A 25,960-nucleotide genomic window follows, 5' to 3' on the forward strand; every position below is an offset into this window, starting at 1 on the left:
GACTTGGAGTAGATCATTGAAGCAGAAGGCCCATTCTTTCTAGAAATAGAAGTCCGTTAACTGTGAACTTTAGCTGAGATGGCTAATCTATTGAGGAAGGTTCTGCAAACTTACTTTCTGTTCTGCTGTCATACTCCAGCACTCATACCAAAATAGACAACTTCCTCTTTCGGGTTACTGTTCATTTTTAAACCATCAGTAGTTCGAAACATATTGATAATCTTAAGTGACTCACTGAAGAGCTTGTCAAGGCAGCTGCAATCAGAAAATAATTGGTAAGTGGCCTTGTTGTGTTTGGTGTGATTTGTGTGGTTGACATTTTGATTTTGTCCTTTCCTGAACATCCCCATCTGTATTATACACTTGGTTTACTTAACTTACTGCCCGTTATGCCACTGATGTCTAGGGCAGTAATGATGATCCTCCATCTCTGATGGTGTTCAAGGCTTCTTTCATCGTGTTAGTAGCATCCTTCGGTTTTCACTACTGTCACTCATGCAAGTCCCAGGTGGCTTCAGGATTACCGTCGCATACAGATGTAGAACGATCCTTCATTGCTGTCTCTGTAACAATTTTGTTTTACCAGTCAGGGTTGTTAGCCCTGAGCTGAATCCCCGAACCTGGAGGACCAGTGGACCATTCTTAGTCTGGCCTCCACCCTTTGACCTATTTGGCATGGGTGACCCTACCAAGAGCCAAAGCATAAAGCCCTGACCCAGCCAACATAGCTCTCTGGCTCATTGAGGCACGCAAACCTTCAAACCCAAGAACAAGCTGGTGATCCACTTGGAGGAGGTTTACTTAACAGAGACATTTAATCAGTAACAAGGTGCATTTAATCTACAAAGCTAATTTTTTGCAAATGAATGCCCTCTGCAGGGACCCCAGCTATTCAGATACTTGTTTCAGGAAATTGTAGATGTCGTCCCTATGATATTATGAATTCTATAATTAATAAAACAGAGCTCGAGAGGCAAGGGCAATACGTGTTTACTCCCCCAAATGGAAAGGTGAGTTAATCACTTAATTAAAATCAAAAAGTAGTGGATAATCACGCTTTAAAAGAATTATGTAACAGAGTTGCAGACACTAATAAATCTGTGTACAAAAGGGAACATTTATTGCTAGTACTTATGAATTACAGATTGCATCTGGGACTAATTCATTTTGAACTGTGGGGTTTTAATTTATATTAAAAAGTATCACAGAATGAATTTACCCCAGTGTATAATTCTTTACATCTTTTACTACTTTTAATTCCTCAGACTGTGCCTGTGCAAAGGCTTTGATGCTTGGAAATGATTACGTGCATAAAAGCCTTAAAAAATTGATTAAATATGATTGAGTAAACTTTGCATATCATCCAGTTTGAAGAAATGATATTTTCTATTTTCATCCGACATAAACTCCAAAGTTAAAAACAAATTTATTATCAAAGTACGTATATGCCACCATCTACAAGCCAGAGATTTATTTTCTTGGTACACTCAATAAATCCAGTAACTAAAACGGAATCAGAGAAGGACTATACCAACAGGGCAGACAACCAGTGTGCAAAAGACAACAAACTGCAAAAATGAAAAGAAAAAAATAATAATAACAAATTCCCATAGTTTATGGGAACATTTCAATGATGGGGCAAGTGAGGTTGGTTCAAGAATCTGATGTTTGAGGGGTAGTAACTGTTGCGGAACCTGGTGGTGTGAGTCCTGAGGCTCTTTTACCTTCTTCATAGTCATAGTCATACTTTATTGATCCCCGGGGAAACTGGTTTTCGTTACAGTTGCACCATAAATAATTAAATAGTAATAGAACCATAAATAGTTAAATAGTAATATGTAAATTATGCCAGTAAATTATAAAATAAGTCCAGGACCAGCCTATTGGCTCAGGGTGTCTGACCCTCCAAGGGAGGAGTTGTAAAGTTTGATGGCCACAGGCAGGAATGACTTCCTATGACGCTCTGTGTTGCATCTCGGAGGAATGAGTCTCTGGCTGAATGTACTCCTGTGCCCAACCAGTACATTATGTAGTGGATGGGAGACATTGACCAAGATGGCATGCAACTTGGACAGCATCCTCTTTTCAGACACCACCGTCAGAGAGTCCAGTTCCATCCCCACAACATCACTGGCCTGACGAATGAGTTTGTTGATTCTGTTGGTGTCTGCTACCCTCAGCCTGCTGCCCCAGATAGCAGCAAAGAGAAGAAAGCATGGCCTGGATGATGGGGGTCCCTGATGACGAATGCTGTTTTCCTGCGTCAGTGCTCCATGTAGCTGTGCTCAATGGTGGGGAGGGCTTTACCGGCAATAGACTGGGCCATATCCAGTACTTTGTAGGATTTTCTATTCAAGGGCATTGGTGTTTCCATACCAGGCTGTGATGCAGCCAGTCAATATACTCTCCATTACGCATCTATAAAAGTTTTTCAAAGGTTTCGATGTTATGCCAAATCTTAGCAAACTCCTAAGGAAGTAGAGGTGCTGCTGTGCTTTCTCAGTAATTGCACTACATGCAGGGCCCAGGACAGGTCCCCTGAAATGATAGCACTGAAGAATTTACAACTGCTGACCCTCTCCATCTCTCAAACTTGTTGTTGATGAAAAAGAAAAGCCTGTGGTTCTCACCATGCATCCAAGTGACACCGACTGAACATGAGCTTGTTTCACTGAACTATGTGGGAAAGGTAAAGTACTCTGAAACCACAAGGTTTTGTCCATGAACTTGGAGCAGGAAGCATGTATGATCAAATCACAGGGGCGCCATGCTCCTGGAGTCAATCTCTTCTGAGACGCAAGGCCATTCTTCAATCCATAAAAGCTGGATCTGACATCAGGACCTAACACTCTGCTTTCACCACACATCAAAGTTGCTAGTGAACGCAGCAGGCCAGGCAGCATCTCTAGGAAGAGGTACAATTGACGTTTCAGGCCAAGACTCTTCAGCCTGCCTCTGTCCAAGGGAATTAACTGTGGCCAATTGGTTTTAAAGTGCATTTATCTTTAAAGCTCTTCTGTCAACAAAAGGGGGTCAAATCCCCTTCAAATGACATGCATGCTGTCACCAGTGGATGCAGAAGTGCACTGTAGAGTAAAATAGACTGACTGGTGTGAGTTCATTGTCTTCTGTCACAGCTCCAGTCATTTCATGAGATGGTGGGCCTGATGTTTGAGGAGAAATTTATATCCATCAGAGTGTGGAAGAATGGGGTGAGATGACATTTGATTCAACAAAGTTCTAACAGGGCAGAGTAAATGTACAAAGGATAAGACCATAAGATATAGGAGCAGAATTAGGCCATTTGGCCCATCGAGTCTGCTCCGTCATCTCATCAGGGCTGACCCAATTTTCCTCTCAGCCCCACTCCTGCCTTCTCCCCTCCTCTTTTCATACTCTGACCAGCCAAGAATCTGACAATGTCTGCATTAAATATGCCTAAAGGCTTGCTCTCCACAGCTGCCCCTGGCAATGAATTCCACAGATTCACCACTCTCTGGCTAAAGAAATTCCTTCTTTTCACCATTCTAAAAGGATGCCCCCCTTTTCTGAGTCTGTGTCCTCTGGTCTTAGACTCTCCCATCCTCGGAAACATCCTCTCCACATCCACTCTATCAAGGCATTTCACCAGTCAAGAGGTTTCGATGAGGTCACCCCTCATTCTTTAGAATTCTGGTGAATACAGGCCCAGAGCCATCAAACACTTCATATGACAAGCCATTCAATCCTGAAATCTTTTTGTGAACCTCTTTAGAACCCTCTCCAGTTTCAGCACATCCTTTCTAAGCTAAGGGGCCTAAAACTGCTCACAATACTCCAAGTGAGGCCTCACCAGTGCTATATAAAGTCTCAACATTACATCTTTGCTCCTATATTCTAGTCGTTTTGAAATAAATGTCAACATTGCATTTACCTTCCTCACCACCGACTCAACTACAAATTAACCTTTAGGGAATCCTGCACAAGGACTCCCCACACCCTTTGTACCTCAGATGTTTGTATTTTCTCACCATTTAGAAAATAGTCAACCCTTTCATTTCTTCCACCAAAGTGTATGGCTAGACATTTCCTGACATAAAGACTTGGTCTCCAGAGCCACCCATGGCAACAAATTCCACAGATTCACAACTCTCTGACTAAAGAAATTCATCCTTATCTCCATTCTAAAAGCCACCCCTCTATTCTGAGGCTGTGTCCTCTAGTCTTAGACTCCCCCACCATAGGGAACATCCTCTTCACAGCTACTCTATCAAGGACTTTCACCACTCAATAGGTCACCCCTCATTCTTCTGAATTTCAGTGAGTGGAAGTCCAGAGCCATCAAATATTATTCATATGACAAGCCTTTCTATCCCAGAATCATTTTTGTGAACCTCCTTTGAACCCTCTCCGATGTCAGCACATCCCTTCTGAAATAAGGGGCCCAAAAATGCTCACAATATTCGAAGTGAAGCCTCGCCAGTACTTTATAAATGTCGGACAGGAAAACAGAGTGGCAGCATGGTACCTTTGAAAGATGCAACTTAAAGGCTGAGGTGCAATGGCGGGCGAATTGCAAGCCAACTAGAAACAGAAGATATGGAGAAAGACTGGATCATGAGTGAGCGAGAAGAAGGTCAAAAAGGAAAAAGAGGAATTAAATCCTCACACTCTGTGGAAAAAAAAAACATGTGAAACTTCATCAATAACTCAAAAAGATTGGGAGGCCAGAAAACAGCCGGGAAATATGCAATGAATCAGAATCAGGTTTATTATCACTGGCATGTGACGTGAAATTTGTTAACTTAGCAGCAGCAGTTCAATGCAATACATAATATAGCAGAGAGAGAAAAATAATAAATAAAATAAAAATAATAATACTAAGAAATAAACAAGTAAATGAATTGCGTATATTGAATAGATTTTTTAAAAAACATGCAAAAACAGAAATACTGTATATTTAAAAAAAAGTGAGGTGGTGTCCAAAGATTCAATGTCCATTTAGGAATTAGATGGCAGAGGGGAAGAAGCTGTTCCTGAATCACTGAGTATGTGCCTTTAGGTTTCTGTACCTCCTGATGGTAACAGTGAGAAAAGGGCATGCCGTGGGTGCTGGAGGTCCTTAATAATGGACGCTGCCTTTCTGAGACACCGCTCCCTGAAGATGTCCTGGGTACTTTGTAGGCTAGTACCCAAGATGGAGCTGACTAAACTTACAACCTTCTGCAGCTTCTTTCGGTCCTGTGCAGTAGCCCCTCCATACCAGACAGTGATGCAGCCTGTCAGAATGCTCTCCATGGTACATATATAGAAGTTTTTGAGTGTATTTGTTGACACACCAAATCTCTTCAAACTCCTAATAAAGTATAGCCACTGTCTTGCCTTCTTTGTAACTACATCAATATGTTGGGACCAGGTTAGATCCACAGAGATCTTGACACCCAGGAACTTGAAGCTGCCCACTCTTTCCACTTCTGATCACTCTATGAGGATTGGTATGTGTTCCTTCGTCTTACCCTTCCTGAAGTTCACAATCAGTTCTTTCATCTTACTGACGTTGAGTGCCAGGTTGTTGCTGCGGCACCACTCCACTAGTTGGCATATCTCACTCCTGTATGCCCTCTTGTCATGGCATAATATATATGTTATTTTAAAACTAATAATTGTTAATTTTTCAACCAAGATTTAGCAAATCTCACAAACAATTCACAAGGTATAATTCAATGACGTGTTCTGTCTTTTCACAGGGAAACAGAGAATTTGTTTCAGTCATGTCCTTGTACACTGTGATATGTCTGGCTGTGCTTTGTGGTCTGATAGATACCACAGAAATACGGACTGATTTCTACGACAGGTAGGTTTGGTACACTACTCTCCGCTGAAGCTGACACTATAGATTTAGTTCCTAAAAATATTACTGAATCCTCTACTTCAATGCCTCTCTCTTACAAAGTAATCTTTCACCTTGTATCCAGAAAGCGAACAGCTGTGCACACAAAAGCTGGAGGAAGTCCGCAGGTCGGGCAGCTTCTGTTGCGAGCACCGGAAAGGAAGGGGGAAACATCAGAATAAAAAGGTGGGGGGGGGAAAGGACAAGTTAGAAGGTGATAGGTAAAGCCAGGTGGGTGGGAAAAGTAAAGGGCTGGAGAGGAAGGAATCTGATAGGCGACCATGCACACCTATAGGAAGTACTTTCCATGCTTGTTTTATAATAAAAGTCTGATAACCCACCATTTGATTGTTCAGAACCCCCATGTCTGGCTCACTGGATTCCCTTTCAACCAAAGGCCTAGTCTTCATACTCTCTTTAAGTTCACCAGGGCCCTGTTTCTTGCAACTTTTGAAACCCATTCATTCTGTTTGTCACTCTTTCTTAAACCCACTAAGGCTCTGTTTCCTTTGAAACTCAGTTGGTTTTGTTTTCCAAAGCTTCCTTTAAACTCACAAGGGCCTTATCTACTATGCTCAAAGATTCAAAATGTACAAACCTAAAAACTCATCTCCCCACAGACAGTCTCAGAGCAAAGAAACACCATGGAACCCATTAAAAGAAAAATATCAACCCACCCGCACAAAGAAAGCTAATTGTGCAAATGAGAACAAAGAAATATTAATATAAACACACAAAGTTAAACAAGTCCAGGCATATTCAGTTCAGCTCAGTTCATTATCTCAGACCGTCTCGATCAAAATCACCCAAAATAGCAATAGAAAATGGAGCAGCCAGAAACACCATATTCCCTTATTACACTCCTGTAATGCATAACACTTAAAAAAGTGCACATTTTAAAAACTGGAGTACTGATTGGAATAACCAAAAGTCAACAAAAAAGTCAATCCTTCACCAAGGTTCTGAACACATGAGAGGAACGAAGTTTTACTGCGTTTTCCCAATCCCCACCCTGAGCTCTTTAACAAACTGGTCATTAACTAACTAGACAAAACTAAAGTAGAATCTGTAGCTACTGATAATGTTGAAGCACACACACAAATTGCTGGATGAACTGAGCAGGTCTGGCAGCATCTATGGGGAGCAGTTCAGTATCACATGCACAACGCAGTCAGTACTGTGCAAAAGTCTTGCCACATTTATTTTCTAAGGGCAAAGCTTTACCTGACAAACCTCACACAACAAAGTTGCTGGCGAACGCAGCAGGCCAGGCAGCATCTCTAGGAAGAGGTACAGTCGACGTTTCAGGCCGAGACCCTTCATCAGGACAAAGTCATGGCCCGAAACGTCAACTGTACCTCTTCCTAGAGATGCTGCCTGGCCTGCTGCGTTCACCAGCAACTTTGTTGTGTGTTGCTTGAATTTCCAGCATCTGTAGATTTCCTCATGTTTGCATTTTTCAAAACCTGACAAACCTGTTGGAATTCTTTGAAGAAACAACAATCAGGATAGATGAAAGAGAATTGGTTGTGTACTTTGATTTTCAGAGGGCCTATGACGAGGTGCCACACAAGAGACACAAGCTACAAGCCTATGCCTTTACAGGAAAGATAAAGCAGTGACTGATTGGAGATAGGAGACAAAGAGTGGGAATAAAGGGAGCCTTTTCAGGTTGGCTGCCAGTGACTAGTGGTATTTCACAGGAGTGCTGGGACCAGTTCTTGTTACGTGATATGTCAATGATTTGGATGAGGAATCGATGGCTTTGATGCAAGGTTGGCAGATGATACAAAGGTAGGTGGAGGGGCAGCTAGTTTTGAGATAATAGAGAGGCTACAGAAGTTACTTAGACAGATGAGGAGAATGGGCAAAGAAATAGCAGATGGAATACAGTGTCTGGAAGTGTAAGGTCATATACTAAGCGGAGAGAAAATACAAAAATCTGAGGTGGAAATGTACTTGGGAGTTCTTGTGCAGGACTCCCTAAAGGTTGATTTGCAGGTTGAGTCAGTGATGAGGAAGGCAAATGCAATGTTAGCATTAATTTCAAGAGGACTAGGATATAAAAGCAAGGATGTAATATTGAGACTTTATAAAGCACTGGTGAGGCCTCACTTGGAGTGTTGTGAGCAGTTTTGGGTCCCTTATCTGAGAAAGTATGTGCTGACACTGAGGAGGATTCAAAGGAGGTTGATGAAAATAATTCCTGGATTAAATAGCTTGTCATATGAAGAGTGTTTGATGGCTCTGGGCCTATATTCATGAGAATTCAGAAGAATGAAGATGAAGTCACTGAAACCTATCGAATCGTGATAGGCCACAATAGTGTGGATGTGAAGAGGATGTTTCCAATGATGGGAAAGTCTAAGACCAGGGACACAGTCTCAGGATAGAGAGGTGTCCTTTTAGAACAGAGACGAGGAGGAATTTCTTGGGCCAGAGAGTGGTGAGTCTGTGGAATTCTTTGCCACAAGCAGTTGATAGATTCTTGATTAGTCAGGGCATGACGGAATACGGGGAGAAGGCAGGAGATTGGGACTGAGAGGAAAATAGATCAGCCATGATGAAATGGTGGATCAGACTCGATGGGCCAAATGGCCTAATTCTGCTCCTGTATCTTATGGTCTTATATATAGATAGGGTGTCTAAGACTTTAGCACAGGACTGTATTTGTGAACATGGAACAGAAAGCGAGTTTGTAAATCTGGCAGCAGCAAAGGATATTGGGAATGGTGTGGGGGAGGTGCTGCGGGAGGGGTGGGGGACAAGTGGCAGAGAAGGGGTAACTAAGGTGAGGGTAGACACATCCAGCCCTGCAACACCAGGTAAAGTTATTTGATTCCAAACAATTGGTTTATTGATCATTACAGAATGTCTCTCTGGTGCTTCCCGCTCCCTCCCCTCTCCCTTCCCCTTTTCCCAACTATGATTCCCCTCTCACTGTCCCCTTCCCACTCTCAGTCCACAATAGAGACCCATATCAGAATCAGGTTTATCATCACTCACATCTGTCATGAAATTTGTTTTATTTTGTCACAGCAATACAGTGCAGTACATAAAATTACTACAGTACTGTGCAAAAGTTTCAGGCACCCTTGCCATTTATATGTGTCTAAGACTTTTGCACAGTGTCATAGTTTCCCATTGGATCTCTAGTGAAAATCCCCATGCACAACAGTCAATCATCAAACTTAAAAGACAAGCCCCAGAGTTCTGCACATTCTTCTGATCTAATGGGAATGCGAGTACTGAAGAAGACAATGACCCGTTTCACCCATCTCCTTCAGAGAAGTTCCAATGGGTTGCAATCAGAGTTACAACGAGAAAACCTCGCAAAGGCTCTTAACTTACTGCCTGTTAAGCCACTGGTGTTTCGGGCAGCAGTGAAGGTCCTCCATCTCTATTTGTCCATACCATCGCACACAGATGTAGAAAGATTCTTCACTGCTGTTTCCGTAGCAATTTTGTTTGACCATTCGGGGTTGTCAGCCCTGAGCTTGAGGACTGGGGGGCCACTCTACCCTTTGACCTGTTTGGCATGGGTGACCCTACCAAGAGCCAAAGTACAAGGCCCTGACTCCAGCCAACATCGCTCTCCGGGTCACTGAGGCACGCAAGCCTCCAAATCACAACAAGGTTGTGGTCCTCACGGAGGCAGCAAAAGCTCAGGCTCACATTTTTATTCTTGGAAAACTGAAATTCACATCTCTTCATTTTATGAACTTTGTTTTGAAGCTGCAAGTGGAAATGCCTGACATTTGCTCAACTGTGGCCAGGATCGTTTTGCATGGTAAGAATTTTGTGACTAAGTGCTACACTAATAGTTTTCTCTGTAAAGCTAACTTTAAATGGTTGATTTTGCAAGCTTCAGGAGTCTCGGGATACTGTTAGTTGGAACAATATCCGTTATTTTGTTGGTACTCCATATCCAATACAAAACTAGATGGAGGCATTGTACTGGTGCCAAGAGACATGGTTCAAAACAGGAGAGAGAGGAATTATTATCTCACTGATTTATATGGCATAACATTTGCTGCTTTGAGCAGCAGTACAGCACAACTACTATTATAGGATATTGCAAAGGAGAAGAATATCAAGGTAGTGTTGATGGATCTTTCAGAAATCTGATGGCAGATGGCAGGAAGTTGTTTCTGAATCATTGAGTGTGGGTCTTCCAGCTCCTGTACCTCCTCTCTGATGGTAGTCTGTTGGTCGGGAGGACATGTTTTGGGAGGGGTGCGACGTGGAGGTAACTAAGAAGAGGTGGCCATCTACAATTCAAATAACTGCTCGGGAAAGGTAGAATGGTGATCAACCTTCTGGTTGGAACGAGATCTGGGTAACAGGAGGTGGATCTTGTAGACGAGACAATCTAGGAAAAATGCACTTCAAGGTCCAAAACCAGAAAGTTTAAAAAATGCAGTGATCAGCAGACAACATTAGAGAATGTTTGTCTCTGTAGATCAGAGAAAGCTGTAAAGATGGTGCCGTGGCTTGGAACAGGCCGTACTGACCCTTTGAGCCGCACTGCCCCGTAACCACCCCCCCCATTTAATCCTAGCCTAATCACAGAACAATTTACAAAAATCAATTAACCTACTAACCAGTACGTCTTTGGACTGTGAGAGGAAATCGGAGCACCCGGAGGAATCCCATGCATTCCACGGGTAGGACATACGGACTCGTTACAGATGACACTGGAGTTGGACTCGAGCTGTAATAGTGTCGAGCTAACTGCTAGGCTACCATGGAAGAAGTAACTCTGAAAGTAGAGGAAACAGGATGGGTAGTTAAGACGATAAGTTTCTCAATGGTTTTGTAACTTCGAAACATTAAACTAACTCAAAGGAAGACACAGGAGTCTGAAGTGTGAGTCTAGCTTCATGTTTACTTTAAACGAGTTGCTTGCTACCATCATTAAGTATGCAGCTCCTGCCTTTTTACACATAAACATAATGAATTATCTGAACAACAAAAATTGCACAATCAAGCACTACATTTACAAGATTACACAAATATTACTGAAGTATTAAATACACAATAGATGTGATAAAACAAATGTTTCAAACCATTCGATTGTCAAATTACGTCAATCACTTCGGATTGAGGAAAAGCGTGCTTTGAACTTTGAAGTTTGAAATAGAGATGAGGGTAAATGATAGGAATCTAAGAAGCTGAAAGACAGCAATAGCTTTAATTGGAGCAAAACATCCAGCTGTGGGGGCTAAGAATGATTTGGATGATGGAATTGATGACTTTGTTGCAAAGCTTGCAGATGATATGAAGGTAGGTGAAGGGGCAGGTAGTTTTGAGGAAGTAGACAGGCTACAGAAGGACTTAGACAGATTAAGAGAATGGACAAAGAAATGGCAGATGGGATACAGTGTCGAGAAGTGTATGGTCATACACTTTGGTAGAAGGAATGGAAGAGTTGACTATTCTCTAAATGGAGAGAAAATACAAAAACTGAGGTGCAAAGGGACTTGGGAGTCCTTGTGCAGAATTCCCTAAAAACCAATTTGAAGGCTGAGTCGGTGGTGAGGAAGGCAAATGCAATGTTAGAATTCATTTCAAGAGGACTAGAGTATAAAAGCAAAGGTGTAATGTTGAGAGTCTGTAAAGCACTGGTGAGGCCTCACTTACAGTATTGTGAGCAATTCTGGGCCCTTTAGAAAGAACATGCTGAAACTGTAGAGGGTTCAAAGGAGGTTCACAAAAATGAGTCCAGCATTGAGTGGCTTGTCATATGAAGAACATGTAATGGCTCTGGGCCTGTATTCACCAGAATTCTAAAGAATGAGTGGTGACCTCATTGAAACCTCTTGAATGGTGAAAGGCCTTGATAGAGTGGATGTGGAGAGGATGTTTCCTATGATGGGAGAGTCTAAGACCAGAGGACACCGTCTTAGAATAGAGGGGCATCCTTTTAGAATGGTGAAGAGGAGGAATTTCTTTAGCCAGGGAGCAGTGAATCTGTGGAATTACTTGCCACAGGCAACTGTGGAGGCCAAGTCTTTAAGTGTATTTAAGGCGGAGGTTGATAGATCCTTGATTGGTCAGGTCATGAAGGGATATAGGGAGAAGGCAGAAAATTGGGGCTGAGGAAAATTGGATCAGCCATGATGAAATGGCAGAGCGGACTAATTCTGATCCTATATCTTACTGTCTTATGGTCTAAGTCAATGAGTATATTTAAAGCAGAGGTTGATAGGCTCTTGATTAATCAGGATGTCAAAGGTTATGTGAAGAAGACAGGAGAATAGAGTTGGGAGGGATAATAAATCAGATATGATGGAATGGCAGAGCAGACTCGATGGGCTGAATGGCCTAAATTTGCTCCTACATTTTACGGTGTTACGACCTTGTATGTTTCAGCAGATTGGGAGCAAAGTAAAGGTAAGCTGAGTGCTAGATAGTTGTGAATTTAAATGCAAAATCGTTCATTCTTTAGGTGCTGTGTTGTACAATGCAGGCGATCATTGTCTTTCCATGACCATGATTGTTCTTGGCAAATTTTTCTACAGAAGTGATTTGCCATTGCCTTCTTCTGGGCAGTGTCTTTAGAAGACGGGTGACCCACCCCCAGCCATTATCAACCCTCTTCAGAGACTGTCTGCCTGGCATCAGTGGTCACATAACCAGGACTTGTGCTCTGCACCGGCTGCTCATACGACCATCCACCACCTGCCCCCATGGCTTCACATGACCCTGATGGGGGGGTGGGGGTCAGGTCGGTGGGAGGGGGTGCTAAGCAGGTGCTGCACCTTCCACAGCCAAATGTGGCAATGAACTCCACAGATATTCCACCAATTCAGTTCAGATAACATCGATATAACAACAAAAATTTGAAGGAAAATTGAAACAAAACTTATTCCTGTTTCTTTAGAGTTTTCAAGAAAAACGCTGCAAGATTCCAGATCAAGTGAATGATTGGACTATACATGGACTCTGGTAACTAAGAAGAACTTATTAACTGTCTGTATTCAGCCTGTATTGGGCTAGAGTGTTATCATATCTCTGGAACCTGTAGGTATCAGCTGCAGAAGGCAGTCTGCAGAATATACAAAAGATATTTTCACAATATCTTTGGCAGACATTTTCAAACATGGTTTTTTATATTCTGTGTTTTTTATCGCCCATTCCTTTTCTGTTTTGTTGTGTGAGGGAGGGCGTCTGGGGGTTGATGTTCTTTTAGTTTTTTGTGCAGGTGAGAAGTTGTTTTTTGGGAGTCAATGTTCCTGTTCCATTTTGTGTGTGGTGTGTGTGGGGGGTTGTGGTTGGGGATTGATGATCAGGTTGCTGTTCTTTTTTGTGTGTGGGGGCATGGGTGTAATGTTTCTCTCTGAATGACTTCCACATTCTTTCTTTGTTTTGTGGCTATCTGGAGAAGACGTGTTACAGAGTTATATATAGATACACGCCTTGTTAATAAATGAACGTTTGAACCTTTGAACAATACTATTTTCGAATAAACTCTTCTTGGCTTCTGCCTGGGTATAGGTATCAATTATAACCAACGTTTCAATGACAAACTCCCTTCCATCTTCTTCATGAGGTACACTTGCTCATTAATGCAAATACCTAATCTGCTAATCATGTGGCAGCAACTCAGTGCATAAAAGCACGCAGACATGGTCAAGAGGTTCAGTTGTTGTTCAGACCAAACATCAGAATGGGGAAGAAATGTAATCTAAGTAACTCTGACCCTGGAATGATTGTTGGCGTCAAATGGGGTGGTTTGAGTGTCTCAGAAACTGCTGAGTTCCAGGAAGTTTTCACACACAACAGTCTGTAGAGTTTACAGAGAATGGTGAGATAAGCATCTGGTGAGCGGCAGTTCTGTGGGTGAAAACACCTTGTTAATGAGAGAGGTCAGAAGAGAGTGGCCAGACTGGCTCAAGTGACAAGAAATCAAATAATCACATGTTACAACAATGGTGTGCAGAAGAACATCTGTGAATGCAGACCATGTTGAGCCTTGAAGCAGATTGGCTACGGCAACAGAAGACCACGAACATACACTTAGAGGCCACTTTATTAGATATTTGAAAGTGATTGTGCATGAATCACGAAAGGTTGGTTTGCAGGTGCAGCAGGCTCTCAAACAGGCAAATGGAATGTTGCCCTTCATTGCTAGAGGGATAGAATTTATGACCAGAGAGTGGTGAGTCTGTGGAATTCTCTACCCAATGAAGCAGTGGAAGCTACTTAGTAAATATACTTAAGACAAGGTTGGATATATTTTTGCATAGTAGGGGAATTAAGAGCTATGGGGAAAAGGCAGGTAGGTGGAGACGAGTCCATGGTCAGATCAGCCATGATCTTATTGAATGTTGGAGCAGGCTTGACAGGCCAGATGGTCGACTCCTGCTCCTATTTTGTATTTTCTTATGTACAGGATGTACACAATAAAATTGCCATTGAGAGTACATCACTCACTAATAGAATTCTTTTTCATATTTGGTAAGTTTGGATATATGAGCATTGTTCCAATGGTATGGTTATTTTTCGGGGGTGGGGGGGGGAATACAGTGCAATCTAAATCAGTTCTGCAACAGGATTATGGAAAGGTTTCCGTGGTTACTGTGAAGCTGGATGAAACTGATGCTTTCAATTAACTTTCACTTTCTTTACAGTATTTATTTAGAGATACAGTGCAGAGTCAGCCCTTCAAACCATGACACTCAGCAACCCCTGACAATCCCGATTTAACTCTAACCTTGTCTTGACCTTCAACTTAATATACTGCACAGCAAATTTAGGGATAACCAGGCAGGTTCTAATCTTGCATTTCCCTCATGAATGTAGGAAAGTCACAGACTGAGTATGACACACTGGTCCATCCAGTTTGTCCCAGAAATAATGTCTATGAAGAAAGAAAAGAAAGATTAGCCATATTTGTCACATGAACGTTGCAACATAGAGTGAAATATGTCGTTTGTGACGCGCTGGGGTCAGTCCGCAAGTGTCCCCACGCTTCTGGCACCAACATAGATGAGATTTTGGAATCTGCGAGGAAACTGGAGCACCCGGAGGAAGCTCACACAGTCACAGCGAGAACTTACAAACTCCTTTCCGACAACGGCAGGAATTGAGCTCCGATATTCCAAACGCTGCCGTTGTAAAGCTCTACCTTAACCGCTAAGGAATGGGTGCTTCCTCCCTGTGGAATGCGTGAGCTTTCTCCAGGTGGTACGGTCTCCGCCCACAGCCTAAAGACAAATCGGTTAGTGGGTTATTTGGTGATTGTAAATTGTCCCATAATTAGGCTAGTGTTAAGTTGGGGGAATTGCTGGGGCGCGTAGCACAAAGGGCCAGAAGGACCAATTCCGCGCTGTATCTCAATAAATAAGCAAATAAACCTGATAAAAATTCACAGCCAAATTAGGGAACTGAATCCAGACAATTCCTCTTTGCTCCCGTTAAACCGATGTGTGACCAGGAAGTCTTTCTCAAAGGGACCAGCATACACTGAAGTCCATTTTATTGATTCACTGTTCTGGCTGAACTTCAATGGGTCAAAGGTTCAAAGGTTCATTAATTATCAAAGTATGTATACAGTATATAACTCAGATTCATCTTCTCCAGAATCAATTGCTATATCACTAAAATTGTTACAATGTTTACCTTACCAGTGACACACATTCATACACATCTTGTGTGTAAATAAGGGAAAATATTAAGAGGGGAAGACAGCCGGATTCTCCCTGTCTTTTCCTGGTGCTTTTCCACACTTCTTCCCAGTTCCCTTAAGGGATTGATGAAATGATACCTTCCACAATCAGTATGAAACAAAGAGTTAAGAAAGTCATAGACATCAATGAAAGTGAAAAAGGATCTAGTGCTTTTAGTCATCAATAATAATCCTCATAAAGTTGGGAAGATTTCATTAGAAGGTTTATGGTGTGTTAGCCTTTATTACTTGGGGTGGGTGGGGGATTGAGTTCAAGGGATGTGAGGTCATGTTGTAGCACTATAAAGCTCTGGTTGGACCAGACTTGGTGTATTGTGTTCAGTTCTGGTTGGCTGTTTATAGGAAGGATGTGGAAGCTTTAGAGAGGGTGCAGAGGAGATTTACCAGGATGCTGCCTGGATTAGAGAGCGTGCCTTATGAGGATAGGTTGAGTGAATTGGGGCTTTTCTCTTTGGAGCAAAGGGGTAAGAGAGGTGACTTGATTGAAGCGTACAAGATGAGATTGAGTGGACAGCTAGGTACTTTTTCCCAAAGTAGAAATGGTTGAATACCATAGAAACATAGAAAACCTACAGCACAATACAGGCCCTTCAGCCCACAAAGCTGTGCTGAACATGTCCTTACCTTAGAACTACCTAGGCTTACCCATAGCCCACTATTTTTCTGAGCTCCATGTATCCATTCAGGAGTCTCTTTAAAGACCCTATCGTTTCCGCCACCGGCAGCCCATTCCATACACTCACCAGTCTCTGTGTAAAAAAACTTACCCGACATCTCCTCTGTACCTACTTCCAAGCACCTTGCCCCCTATGCCCTCTCGTGCTAGCCATTTCAGACCTGGGAAAAAAGCCTCTGACTATCCACATGATCAATGCCTCTCATTATCTTATACACCTCCAAGTTCACTCAGCCTATTCTCACAAGGCATGCTCCCCAATCCAGGCAACATCCTTGTAAATCTCCTCTGCACCTTTTCTGTGGTTTTCACGTCTTTCCTGTAGTGAGGCGACCAGAATTGAGCACACTACTCCAAGTACCGGGGGCATAATTTTAAGCTGATTGGAGGAAAGTATAGTGAGTGTGTCAGAGGAAGGGTTTTTTACACTCAGAATGGTGGGTGTGTGTAATATCCTGCCAGGGCTGGTGGTAGACACAGATACATTGGGAACATTTAAGTTAATTGGGTCAGCCACTTATTTGGGACAACTGATAAAGAACAAAAACTAATCCAGAAAATAGCTGGGATTCCCTTAGTTAATTTGGGAGACTCTGCCACTTAACTGGGGCAGGAGACTGTTGCTGAACAATTTCTAACTAGCATCAGATGTGTGCGTTTGTTAAACCATGCTCTGAGTGAACAGTTTTTAAATAACATCAGTTGCGTGTGTTTCTGTTCAAAAATCACTGATTTTTGTCACTGATGTTGGCAAGAAATAAGCAGTAAGACAATTCAGAACTGTTTTGCTCACTACTGTTTCACGCATCAAGGCTTGGAGATGACAGAAATGGGCAGGGGTGAAATGAAATTATTTCATTACATCAACAAGTTAAGCACTATGAAGAATTTGAAGGTATCGACAATCATCTTGAATGTTACAATGAAAATGAAGATTTAGAGGATGAAATAATTGATAGTATTGTATAAAGGGAGTCCATCAACTACACTAGGTGTCTGTGCTGATTTTGTTCATTTACAGTCAAAAGAATGTAGCGCAGATGAATTCCTCTGTTGATAACTATTATGAACTAATACACAGTTTTATTGCACTGTTGTACCAATGGTGGTGTTTTAATTTATTCTGTATTTCACTTAAATACATAATTTGTTACTCAATTTCTCCTTTTTACACCTTTTTAACTATTTCCATGAAACTTTGGCAAATGGGGGCAGCCGCTTAATTGGGTCAAAATGTACTGGTCCTGATGTGTCCCAGTTAACTGGAATCCATTGAATTTTTATTTTAAAAAGAACAGAAGAAAAGTTGCTGTATTTTTTAAACAATATGTAAAACATTTTAATTTGGATAGAATAACTTAATAACCAATTAGTTTTCTTTGACTTTCCTTGGAATGGTCAACTACCATAACTGGACACAAAATTTGATTAGATGTATTAATTGAATTGAATTGACTATTTCTTACATCCTTAACATACATGAGGAGTAAAAATCTCAACATTATGTTTCCATCTAAATGTGCAATAATAGTAATTTATTATAATTTATAATAAATAGAACAGTCAATGTAACATAGAAATTCACTCAAATCAGCGTGAGTTCATCAGTCTGATGGCCTGGTGGAAGAAGCTGTCCTGGAACCTGTTGGTCCTAGCTTTTATGCTGCGATATCATTTCCCAGATGGTAGCAGCTGGAATAGATTGTGGTTGGGGTGACTTGGGTCCCCAATGATCCTAGACAGATTAAATGGATTCTATGGAACTAAATGGTAGAACTCAATTGTTAGACTGTGTTTGTTAAACTGTCAGAGTCAAATAATGTTATTTGTATTTCATTTCAGGCCAAATGGGCGCGAACGCTGCAATAAGTCTTGGCACTTGACAAAGAAGGACATTGATGTAAGGAAAAAAAGAAAACACTATAGATATTTTGTATATGGCAATATTTTGTATATGTAATATGGCGAGCTGCTGAAAACAAAATTAATTATTGAAATTATATAATAATATTTGGTAACGCTCAGTTAACCAGAAATAGGAAATAGAATCAAAGGGACGTGTACCTCCACAAGAGATAGAGAGATAGAGACAGCTCATACTAACTTCCAAATTGATTTAATTATGGAATAGAAAATACATTTATTTTACTTAAAGAAACATTATGGCAACAGACCCTTTGGCCCAATCACACTCATGTGACAAGTTAACCGACTAACCCGTACACCTTTGGACAGTGGGAAGAAAGCGGAGTACCTGGTGGAAACCCACATGGTCAGGGGAAGAATGTCCACACGCCTTACAGACAGAAGCGGGAACTGAACCAGGGTCGCTGGCAACGTAATAGCATTACACGAACTGTTAAGCCACCCTACTTTCCTAGAGCTTTATGAATTTAGAGGTCTTAATTTGGTAGATGCTTGAAAACGTGAGCCATATTTTAATCGGTTGAAAATCATTTTTAGTGGTCCAAAAATTTAGTAATGATTCTACCACATATCATACTTTCTGATCATCACTAGGATTTTAATGATTTGCCAGTGGTAACTGGATTGCTAATTGCAGCATGTTTGTTTATTTATCCGTCTACTGTCTCTACCTACTTATTGAGATACACCGCGGAACAGGGCCTTTGAGCCGCGCAGCCTGGCGATTCCCTAATTAGTCCAAACCTAAACACAGAACAATTTATAATGGCCAATTAATGTACCAACTGGTACATCTTTGGACTGTGGGAGGAAACCGCAGCACCCAGAGGAAACCCACGTGTTCACGGGGAAAACATACAAACTCCTTACAGGCAGCCACGGGAGTTGAAACCATGTCGTTGCTCACCACTATGCTACTGAGTCACCCTTCACCGCAGGAATGGCTAACATAGGACCATAAGATATAGGAGTGGAAGTAGGCCATTCGGTCCATCGAGTCTGCTCTGCCATTCAGTCATGGGCTGGTCTCATTCTTCCAGTCATCCCCACTCCCCTGCCTTCTCTCCATACCCTTTGATGCCCTGGCTAATCAAGAGCCTATCCATCTCTGCCTTAAATACACCCAATGACTTGGCCTCCACAGTCGCTCATGGCAACAAATTCCACAGATTTACCACCCTCTGACTAATTTCTCCATATCTCTGTTCTAAATGGACATCCTTCAATCCTGAAGTCATGCCCTCTTGTACCAGACTCCCCTACCATGGGAAATAACTTTGCTATATCTAATCTGTTCCGGCCTTTTAACATTTGGAATGTTTCTATGAGATCCCCCCTCATTCTCCTGAATTCCAGGGAATACAGCCCAACAGCTGCCAGATGTTCCTCATACGGTAACCCTTTCATTCCTGGAATCATTCTCCTGAATCTTCTCTGAACCCTCTCCAATGTCAGTGTGTCCTTTCTAAAATAAAAACATGAATTTTATAGCTACTGCTGATTAAGACTTGTCTACATATCACAAAGGGGATTATGTCTGGAAGCCATGGATGGTCTTGGCGTGAGTGGTACACAGATTTTCAGATGCTGGAGGCTGCAGCTACATAAAATCTTCTGGAGGATCTCAACATGCTGTACAGCATCTGTGGGAGGATAGGCATTGTCGATGTTCTGGGTCAAGTCCTTGCTTCAGGATCTCGAAAGTGGCCACTAAGCGTATGGATTTTGATGATAAGTTTACTTTGAACTTAACAGTCAGAGTTGACTCAGAGGACCACAGAGCCTGTTTTTGTGCTGTGTCCTTCTGTGACTGAGCATTAACAGCGTCACAGCAAGCCAGCAATCAGACCTCCAGGAGATTTCAGGAGTTCTTGGGTCACTCTCCCCTGGAGACAGGCAGTGACTCTGCAGCATCAATTTGTCATCTCCTCTCAGACTTCCACAAAGAACAAGGCAATAGGAGCAGCTTCCTTAGAAAGAACAAATCAAAAGAGCATCACTGTTTTTACTGGGTGAGCTATGACAACAGGTCTGAGTTAGCCTAGCATCAACCACCCTGGGATATGGAGGTCTCATTTTCCTCCAGTTCGCCCTGATGCTCTGGTCACCATCACAGACAACCCGACTTTGGGAGCTGAGGATTCCTCTTCTGACCTTGGAAAACTGGGCTCCCAACTCAGAGAGAGGCTGATCAAACCCCGGGGGTGACTTCAATATCAAAGGTTCAAAGGTTAATTTTCTTGCCGGCATATTCAATAAATTTACAGAATAGTAACCATTCCAGGATGAACGAAAGACCACACCAACCTGAGTGTTCAGTCTAAACTCTGCTCCTCAGAGACAGACGGTTGTAGGACTTAGGGCATTGGTCTAAGTGCAGATACTGGTACTGTTAGATTACGTTATGCTCTGAGAAAAAGTTTGCACGGATGTTTGCATCACTGGTGACAATGATTATTGAACTGACTGCAACCTAATCTGAGCTGTTCCCTTCATCAGACTGACCCCAAAGTACAACGTCAATCTAATGGAAAAGAGTTGGCGAGTGGTATCGCAGGAGGGTTGGAACAGGGCCCATTGCACATAGACCCAAAAACTGACAGATGTAGCTACGTCTTTGACTTGTGAGAAATCAGAGGAGTCATAGGAGAAGTTGTCCAATCTGAGAACACATTCAGCCAAGTGGATGTGAGTATTGGTGGGGGGAATCGGTTAGGTATCTGTTGCAGAAGGAAACAGCAGGCTTAAAGACCTTCCTGATGGGGGACAGAGGTTGGTGAGAACAAACAAGAGATTCAGGAGTGAATTAATCTTAAACACAACGAGCTTATTTTTAATATATTGCAGGCTAATTGTATATTGCTTACAATCTATACTCTGGCCATTCTCCTCTGACCTCTCTCACTAACAAGGCATTTTCATCCACAGAACTGCTACTCACTGGATGTCTTATATTTTTCACATCATTCTCGGAAAACTCCAGGGACTGTTGTGCATGAAAATTGCAGTAGAGTTCAGTAGTTTCTGGGATACTCAAACCACCCTGTCTGGCACCAACAATCATTCCACAGTCAAAGTCACTAAACTCACATTTCTTCCCCATTCTGATGTTTGGTCTGAACAACAACTGAACCTCCTGACCACGTCTGCATGCTTTTATGCATTGAGTTGCATTCATGTGATTGGCTGATTAGATATTTTCATTCATGAGCAAGTGCACAGGTGTATCTAAAAGTGGCAATTGAGTGTTTGCTGTTCAGAGTATATAATAGGCCTACACTAAACACTTACTCTAATCCTACATTAGCCCATTTTATCTCCACCATAACTCAAAAAGGAAGATCTAAAAGAAAGCTTAGCTTTGACTCTGTCCTGACATGAGTATTTCTGACTCCATCGCACAGCAAACTATCCAGTCCAGATTTGCTCACAACCCAGCCCAATAAAAGTTGAAAAAGACATCTGCTGACTGAAAAGCAATAAGGCTAAGCACCAGATAGTTTCCTGTTTCAAAAACTGGTGGAGAAGAATTTTAGACACAAATTCACAATCTTACCTGCCACATCAAGGAAGGGGACATATGAGGCAACTTCAAAGGTGTTTTAACTGCAACCATCTTCAAGGAGACAAAGGTGTTTCTGTTAACTGCAGGGGCTCTCAAAGGTTCAATATTCAATTTAACATCAGAGGATGTAGACAGTACACACCCTAAAATCCTTACTCTCCACAGACATCCACAAAACAGAAAAAACACCCAAAGCGCGAATTACAGAAAATTGTTAGAACCTGAAAGGCCCCTCCCCCTCCCACACAGAAGCAGCAGAAAGCATCAATCCTCCCCCCATCCCACTTGTTCCAGCAGAAAGCATCAACCCTCCCCACATCCCACTTGTTCCAGCAGAAAGCATCAACCCTCCCCCATCCCACTCGTTCCAGCAGAAAGCATCAACCCTCCCCCCATCCCACTTGTTCCAGCAGAAAGCATCAATCCTCCCCCCATCCCACTTGTTCCAGCAGAAAGCATCAACCCTCCCCCCATCCCACTCGTTCCAGCAGAAAGCATCAACCCTCCCCCCATCCCACTTGTTCCAGCAGAAAGCATCAATCCTCCCCATCCCACTTGTTCCAGCAAAAAGCATCAACCCTCCCCCCATCCCACTCGTTCCAGCAGAAAGCATCAGCCCACCTCATCCCACTTGTTCCAACAGAAAGCATCACCCCTCCCCCTCATTCCACTTGTTCCAACAGAAAGCATCAACCCTCCCCCCATCCCACTCGTTCCAGCAGAAAGCATCAACCCACCACCTCCATGCAAGCTACAGCAAACCCACACAGAGACCATGATCTATAGACCATCCAAAACTACTGTCCATCCTGACAGCTCAACATCCCACTGGCTCGCTCGCTCTCTCTCTCTCTCTCTCTCTCTCTCTCTCTCCCCCCCCTCTCTCTCTCTCTCCCCCCCTCCCCCCCCCTCTCTCTCTCTCTAACAAGGGAGAGAGAGAGATTGCTCCTGCCATGGTGAGATGGGACACCAACAGCTCACTGTTTCGATATTACAGTCTGCACATCACTTAGAGAGAGGGGGAGGACGAGAGGGAGGGGGAGACAGATCTGCTCCATAGATGGCAGTACACATTCCATCGAGTTATTGGCACAATGACATAATCTTCACTGCACATTCATTCCAGGAAAATTGCAGGGAGCAGCATCTGTATGGCCTGTTTGGAGCTGACAAAATCCTTGGCCTCCATCAATCAAATTTCACTGCCTGCAGAAATTCACCTGCTCCTTACATCTGCTACACGATGGCATGCAATGCCTGATCTAAGCTAACAGGCTGACAAGAAATCACATTTCAGAGCAGAATGTTGTCAAGGCTGCATCAGTGTCCCAACAACCTTCTCTATCGTTTCTGCCACAATTCTGTAAATCACCTCAAATGCTTTCTGTAAGAGTTAAACTAATAGTTCCAGCTCAGGTTTATTGTCATTCAACCGTATAGATGTAGACAGCCAGATGAAATAACGTTCCTCTGGACCAAGGTGCACAACACAGTACCTGTAACTCACACACAACACAGATGACCATAAATAAATTAACAGATCATAAAATATTTTGCAGAAGATTGACATTTAGCATAATGTGCACTTACAAGTCAAAAAGTAAACAGTCTTATGCTACTGGCATTTCACACGTGATGAGACCTGGGTGGTGACAGAGAGTTCGGCCATCTCACAGCCTGGGGGAAGAAGCTGGTTCCCTTCCTAACAGTTCTTGTCCTAATGCTGCCGTACCTCTTCCCTGATGGTAAGGAGTCAAAGGAATTGTCATGAACGTAGATTGTCAGATTGCAGGGAACTGTTAAAACTTGACATTGTGGTGTTCGCTGAGCTTGGCAATTAGCTTGCAGATGGTTCAACACCAGTCAAGGTGACATCCTCAGTTGTTCTGTTTCTCTCTGGGAGTGCTCGCATTTGTATAGGCCCCTCTTCACTTGCCTTGATCCTGACTGAATGCCCCTTCAGTTGACTTTTGAAGTCTGCTGGCTCATGTTTCTTTGGCTCCTAGGGGTTCGTGTTTGGCATCAATTTCAATATGTTTGTTTACAGAGTTATCAGAAGAGAACAAAGCTTCTAAAAATCCTTGTGCCTGCTTCATGTTTGCCTGCACCAGAACCTCCACAGGGTCCTTGTTAAAGTGGGTCCTTCTCAATCTTCATGTACCCAGATCAGTGACAATGGATCATGGCTTCATACCAACAGTTTGAGAGCTTACGTCCAGTCCAGCTGACATCGTTCTTGGTACAATCTCCATAGATAATCCTGTACACCACATTGCTTTTGTTGGCTGCCTTACTAGTAGCTTGGCTCTTGAGACAAGCTTCCTTAGGCAGAAGGTACAAGAGTCTCAGGAAACACACATCAAAGTTGCTGGTGAACGCAGCAGGCCAGGCAGCATCTCTAGGAAGAGGTACAGTCGACGTTTCGGGCCAACACCCTTCGTCAGGACTAACTTCGTCAGAGTCTCAGGAATTGAATTGAATTGAATGGACTTTATTTCTTACATCTTTCACATACATGAGGAGTAAAAATCTTTATGTTATGTCTCCGTCTAAATATGCAATGTGAAATCATAGTAATTTATAACAAATAGAACAGTCAATGTAATATAGAGTACACTCAAATCAGAGTCTGATGGCCTGGCGGAAGAAGCTGTCTTGGAGCCTGTTGGTCCTTGCTTCTATGCTGCGGTACCATTTCCTGGATGGTAGCAGCTGGAACAGTTTGTGGTTGGGATGACTCGGGTCCCCAATGATCCTTCGGGCCCTTGTTATACACCTGTCCTTGTAAATGTCCTGAATCATGGGATGTTCACAACTATAAATGTGCGGGGCTGTCCACACCACTCTCTGCAGAGTTCTGCTGTTAAGGGAGGTACAGTTCCCATACCAGGCAGTGATGCAGCCAGTTAGGATGCTCTCTATTGTGCCCCCTGTGGAAAGTTCTTAGGATTTGGGGGCCCATACCAAACTTCAACCGTCTGAGGTGAAAGAGGTGCTGTTGTGCCTTTTTCACCACACAGCTGGTGTGTACAGACCACGTGAGATCCTCGGGGATGTGGATGCTGAGGAACTTAAAGCTGTGTACCCTCTCAACCCCAGATCCATTGATATCAATAGGGGTTAGCCCATCTCCATTCCTCCTGTAATCAACAACCAGCTCCTTTGTTTCTGTGACATTGAGGGAGGGGTTGTTTTCTTGACACCACTGTGTCAGAGAGATGACTTCTTCCCTGTAGGCCACCTCATTATTGTTTGAGATAATGTAATGTTGTTGGCAAATTTAATAAGCAGATTAGAGCTGTGGGTAGCAACACAGTCATGGGTATACAGGGAATAAAGGAGGGGTCTAAGTACACAGCCCTGAGGGGCTCCAGTGTTGAGAGTCAGAGGGGTGGAAGTGAGGGAGCCCACTCTTACCACCTGCCAGCGATCTGACAGGAAGTCCAGGATCCAGCTGCACGAGGCAGGATCAAGGCCGAGGTCTCTGAGCTTCTTGTCAAGCCTGCATAGAACTATGGTGTTGAATGCTGAACTGTAGTCCAAGAACAGCATTCTCACCTAAGCATCCTTCTTCTCCAGATGTGTAAGGCCAGTATGCAGAGCAGTGGCTATTGCGTCGTCTGTCGTTTGGTTGTGTCAGTAGCACCACCGGGTTCAAGTACAGTTACCACCCCCCAACCATCAGACTCTTGAACCAAAGAGGATAGCCACACTCATCTATTGACAACTGGGGAAGAAGAATGCTTATGTGAGAATGCTGTTCTTAGACTACAATTCAGCATTCAACACCATAATTCTCTCCAAGCTCAACAAGAAGCTCAGAGACCTCGGCCTTGACCCTGCCTTATGCAGCTGGATCCTGGACTTCCGGTCAGATCGCTGGCAGGTGGTAAGAGCAGGCTCCCTCACCTCTGTCCCTCTGATCTTCATCACAGGTGCCCCTCAGGGCTATGTACTAAGCCCCCTCCTTAACTCTCTGTATAACCATGACCATGTCACCACCCACAGCTCCAATTTGCTAATTAAATAGTCATCACCCTGACACAGTGGTGTCAAGAAAACAACCTCTCCCTCAATGTCGCAAAAACAAAGGAGCTGGTTGTGAACTACAGGAGGAATGGAGACAGGCCAACCCCTATTGACATCAATGGATCTGGAGTTGAGAGGGTGGACAGCTTTAAGGTCCTCGGCATAAACATCACCGAGGATCTCACGTGGTCTGTACATACC

The 25,960-nt window shown here is 43.0% G+C and overlaps 1 protein-coding gene across 2 annotated transcripts in view; it reads left to right on the forward strand.

Moving 5' to 3' along the window:
* The first annotated feature begins 212 nt into the window (after positions 1-212).
* Positions 213-25,960, forward strand: part of rnaset2l (ribonuclease T2, like) — a 70,291-nt gene continuing 44,543 nt past the window's right edge. Inside the window, exons 1-5 of one of the 2 annotated variants that reach the window (XM_063061228.1) lie at positions 213-275; positions 5,727-5,833; positions 9,605-9,659; positions 12,756-12,820; positions 18,082-18,139. In XM_063061228.1, coding sequence (XP_062917298.1) covers positions 5,751-5,833; positions 9,605-9,659; positions 12,756-12,820; positions 18,082-18,139 — 261 coding nt within the window. In that variant the 5' untranslated portion in view covers positions 213-275; positions 5,727-5,750. Of the gene's footprint in view, positions 276-5,726; positions 5,834-7,534; positions 7,664-9,604; positions 9,660-12,755; positions 12,821-18,081; positions 18,140-25,960 lie in introns of those variants that run through there. The other variant, XM_063061229.1, reaches the window with a different exon arrangement.

The sequence above is a fragment of the Mobula hypostoma genome, chromosome 10 (genome assembly GCF_963921235.1).
Source record: "Mobula hypostoma chromosome 10, sMobHyp1.1, whole genome shotgun sequence".
NCBI lineage: Eukaryota > Metazoa > Chordata > Chondrichthyes > Myliobatiformes > Myliobatidae > Mobula > Mobula hypostoma.